Below are 4,309 nucleotides of genomic sequence, written 5' to 3' on the forward strand. Positions count from 1 at the left end.
GTCTGAATTTGGCAATCATGTGGAACACACTGGATTTGAAACGGCCCGAGTCGAATTCAAATCATTGGTTGACAAGCCATTCATAGCCACTGGCAGCTAGTCCATTGAAAATCGAGGCAATATTATTGTCGTCCGACTCGGTCGTACGTACCGATGAACCACGCGATGGAGCTATCCCGTCTGGCTCACTTCACTCGCCGCGCGTCGCGAAAACCGGAAAGCTGAGGCGGACAGACAGCGACCGCCGGCGCCTCCCAGCCTCGGCCTGGTCGCCTCCTCCCTCCCCCATCCCCATGGACGACTTGACCTCTTCTTCTTCCCCCCCTCCCCCCTCCTCCGCCCACTATACCACGCCCACTCCTCCTCCTGCTACGCCGCAGCCGGCCGCAGAAGCTACTACAGACCTCCGCGTCCGCACGGGTGCCGGCTACAGTTAGAGACAGTGCCGTTCGCTTCTTGGGCGCACCGCGATGCCGCCGGGGGCGGGCCGCCGGGCGGCGGTGGACGTGGAGGACCTGCTGGTGCGCGTCAAGAACGGCGCCGGGCCCGAGCTCGGCGCCGTGGCGCGGGAGGTGGCCGCGCTGGCCGGCGAGGGGAGGCTCGGGGAGGACGAGGAGGGCGGGGTCCTGGTGCCGGCGCTGCTCGCGCGGCTCGCCGGCGCGGGGGACGCCGAGGTCAGGGTCCTCGTCATGGCCGCGCTGCGGCGCCTCGCGGGATGCGCCGGCGGAGAGACCAAGGTGAGTGAACCGAGCGGCCGCTGTTTGGCCTCTTGTGGTCGTGCGCCCTATGTGTTCGATGGTATGCTCGTGGAGGGATGGCCTTTAATGGCTGCTCCTGCATTTAGGCTCCCTTCGGAATCCCTTCGCTCTGTAACTCCGCTGCATAGCGGAGCGGCATATAATAGAAATTTGGGGAGCAGCCAGCAGGGTGCTCCGCGCGCTCCACTCCCTGGAGGATTGCCGAACACAGCCTTGGTGTTGCTTTGGATCATGGAAACACGGATTGTCTTCATAATGGAGAGCTGTAAGAATTTCGGCCTGTGCCCAACCCGCTTACCGCACGGCACGGTGGCTTGCAATCGACAGCTTGCTCTGCCAGCTGCCTATGCCTACAGCAGGGTCGTATATTTTCTGACAATAATGATATGGACTGCTTGATTATATAAGTTTTTCATTTTGCAGAATATGATGGTTAAAGACTAGTAGTTGATCATCAGAGTACAATAAATAATGAACCCGACCATGCTTCCCAATCTGATTGTGTTTCCCGCATGGCTTTGCAGGAGAGGATGGCAAGCATTGAGGCACTTTCAAGCATCGTACGCTCCTTGTCTAGAGACGTCGATGAGAGAATGGAAGCAATTGCGCTGCTATTGGATTTGTCAGACATTCCACAGGTCCGGCAGAGGATTGGCAGGATCAAAGGATGTATAGTGATGCTGGTCACGCTGAGGAATGCACACGAATCACGCACCTATGATGACGCAGAGAAGTTGCTGCACATTTTGTCATATAACCCACAAAATGTGCTGCTCATGGCAGAGGCTGGCTATTTTCGACCATTGATACATTACCTGAAAGAAGGTATTTTAATTATTCTACACTGTGCATCAAACTGCCATGTTCTAGCATATGTAAGTGTGAGTTATAGTGGTATTCTTCAAAATCAGGCGGTTATGAGCTTCTCCCTTTCTATGCGATAAACTAATTAAGAGCTTCTCAAAATGCACATGTGAGATCCAAGCCATAAAATTGAAGACGAGATCATGTAAAACCATGAAAAATAATGCAATAAGTAATAATAGAGTGCAACCCAGAACCATGGGAAAAACAGGACAAAACTTCAAAATTAATCTGACTAGTTGAATCCCCACTTACTTCAGCACAGATGTGTGTCATCTAGCTATAATGATGTTCTAAGGTTTATTTTCTGTTTTTACAGGTTCAGATATGAACAAGATCCTAATGGCAACCGCTATTTCCAAGATGTTCCTCTCTGAACAGATGAAATCTTCCCTTGGAGAAGACGGAGCGGTCGAGCCCCTTGTGGAGATGTTTAAATCTGGAAACCATGAAGCCAAGCACTCAGCCCTAGCCGCCTTGCGTAATCTCTCTAGCTCTCTGCAAAACGCAGAACTTTTGATAAATTGTGGCATAACTGGATCACTGCTTCAACTCCTTTGCTCGGTCACATCAGTGCTCATGACCCTTAGAGAGCCAGCCGCGGCTATACTCTCAAATATAGCACAATCTGATCGTATCCTACTCCATAGGGATGCAGCTCCTCAGATGCTCTCACTTCTTAACTTATCGTGTCCAGTAATTCAGCTGCATCTTTTAAGGGCCCTCAATAGTATTTGTGGGTACACAAACGCTAAGAGGGCTAGAGCTAAAATTAGACAAAATGGTGGAGTGCAGCTCCTCCTGCCATTCCTTAGAGAAAAGAATGTTGGTATCAAAGTTGCTGCTTTGAATTTAATGTTCCATCTATCAAAAGATGCTTCACAAGAATTGGCCGAACAGATCAGGGAGACCCATCTTGATATCTTAGTGAAGATTATTGCTTCTCCTACACCTGGGATTGCCGAGAAGGCTGCAGCTGTTGGTGTCCTAAGTAACCTCCCGGTGGCAGATAAGAATATCACTAAGTTTCTCACACAAGCAAACTTGCTTCCAGTTCTGATCTCCTTATTGGAGGCAAACATCTCAGCATCTCCGTCGCAACTAAAACTGTGGTTACTTGAGGGCATTGCTGGTGTGTTAGCCAGGTTCACCGTTCCTTGGGATAAGAAACTACAAAGCTTAGCAGTTGGACATGGGGTAGTTCCTTGGCTCGTCAAGCTGCTTTCAGAAGGATCAGTAAAGGCAAAGTCTAAATCAGCGACATCTTTGGCTCAACTGTCACAGAATTCAGTAGCATTACGCAAGGCAAAATCTCCAAGGTGGCTTTGTGTTCCCCCATCAGCCGAGTCTTACTGTATTGTTCACGATTACCAGTGCACTGTGAAGAGCACTTTCTGCTTGGTAAAAGCTGGTGCTGTCAACCCACTGGTCCAAATACTAGAAGGCGAAGAGCGTGAAGCAGATGGAGCGGTGCTGGAAGCGCTGGCTACCCTCGTGCACGACGAGATCTGGGAGAACGGGAGCAGGGCGATAGAGAAGGCGTCAGGTGTCCATGCTCTGCTGAGAGTCGCCGAGGCAGGCGAGCTGACCTCCCAGGACAAGGCAATATGGATTCTGGAGAGGATCTTCCGGCTCGAAGAGCACAGAGAGCAGTATGGCGGGATCGTGCAGGCTCTGCTCATCGATCTCGCTCAGAAAGGTGACCCTGTCCTGAAACCGATGATCGGCAGGATCCTTGCTCACCTTCAGCTACTTCAAACGCAGTCCAGCTACTTTTAAGCATAGCCGTTGTGCAGTGATGCTGGTTGAATGACCTGGGCAACCACCAGCGCCCCTTGAAGGATGCCTGATGCCCTGATACATATACTTGACAGGATGTTTGAAGTTCAACATCTCTTTTGTCAACCAAGATGTTTATGAATCTCCCGGATTACCTCTGAAGGGAGATTTTGTTATTGTGCAGTAGTGTCAACACGGCTGCTCTGTATTTTCCTGCTCATTTTTGTTAGTTATAAAGGAGTGCGTTACTCAGATGAAAAAAAGATGCAAGTTTATAGCGTAGGTTAATCATATGTCCAGCGAGAGATACTTCATTGATATGTAGATATATACATACACCCATTGTTTTGTACAGCACATCTGTTCAACTCCCAGGGATTGTAAATTGGGCTACCATGAATTCATGATTGCAGACAGCCGCTCGGGCACAACAAGTTGCTTGAGTCTTTTTTCTCCGGTAATGCTAACTGGTGAACGTTCGCTGGGAAGAAACTCCCAGCGAACGCCCTTGCAGCCGTTTGATCAAAGTAATTGCCACCCCCCAGATTCCAGTTCTTTTAGTTGAACATCTTCTGTTTTTAGGAGAGACCTGTGGACCAGGGATTGCGTCCAGATTTTATTTTTGGGACTGCAATGGCGTGGCTGGTAGTTTAGTGTTTTGGGATCGCATTTTTGTCTTAAAGCATGACATTTTTGTTTATTATACAGTGTATTTTTCAGCTGAAAACTGCCACCATCAGTTCTTGATCCTGTGGCTACGAGAGGCTTCACCGGGGATTTCCTCCAGAGGAACGGTCGCCAGATAACATTCCTATTTTATTTTATTTTTTCCTCCGGAGAGACTTGCCAATGTACGATCACCAATGACTATTAACAGCCTGTTTGTTTCGGGGGAAGTAGTATTAGCG

At 49.6% G+C, this 4,309-nt stretch overlaps 1 protein-coding gene across 1 annotated transcript; it reads left to right on the plus strand.

Moving 5' to 3' along the window:
• The first annotated feature begins 329 nt into the window (after positions 1 to 329).
• On the plus strand, positions 330 to 4,089 carry LOC119278617 (U-box domain-containing protein 44-like). The gene is made up of 3 exons (XM_037559947.1): positions 330 to 737; positions 1,283 to 1,583; positions 1,942 to 4,089. The coding sequence occupies exons 1-3, from the start codon at positions 471 to 473 to the stop codon at positions 3,399 to 3,401; spliced, it is 2,028 nt and encodes a 675-aa protein (XP_037415844.1). The 5' UTR covers positions 330 to 470; the 3' UTR covers positions 3,402 to 4,089.
• The last annotated feature ends 220 nt before the right edge of the window (positions 4,090 to 4,309 follow it).

This window comes from Triticum dicoccoides, chromosome 3B (genome assembly GCF_002162155.2).
Source record: "Triticum dicoccoides isolate Atlit2015 ecotype Zavitan chromosome 3B, WEW_v2.0, whole genome shotgun sequence".
Taxonomy (NCBI): Eukaryota; Viridiplantae; Streptophyta; class Magnoliopsida; order Poales; family Poaceae; genus Triticum; species Triticum dicoccoides.

Bases quoted from the DNA above. Each gene is read 5' to 3' on its own strand.
- LOC119278617 (XM_037559947.1), top strand. From the start codon at position 471: ATGCCGCCGGGGGCGGGCCGCCGGGCGGCGGTGGACGTGGAGGACCTG. The intron at 738-1,282 runs GTGAGTGAACCG...ATGGCTTTGCAG, and splicing joins GCGCCGGCGGAGAGACCAAG to GAGAGGATGGCAAGCATTGA. The intron at 1,584-1,941 runs GTATTTTAATTA...CTGTTTTTACAG, and splicing joins GATACATTACCTGAAAGAAG to GTTCAGATATGAACAAGATC.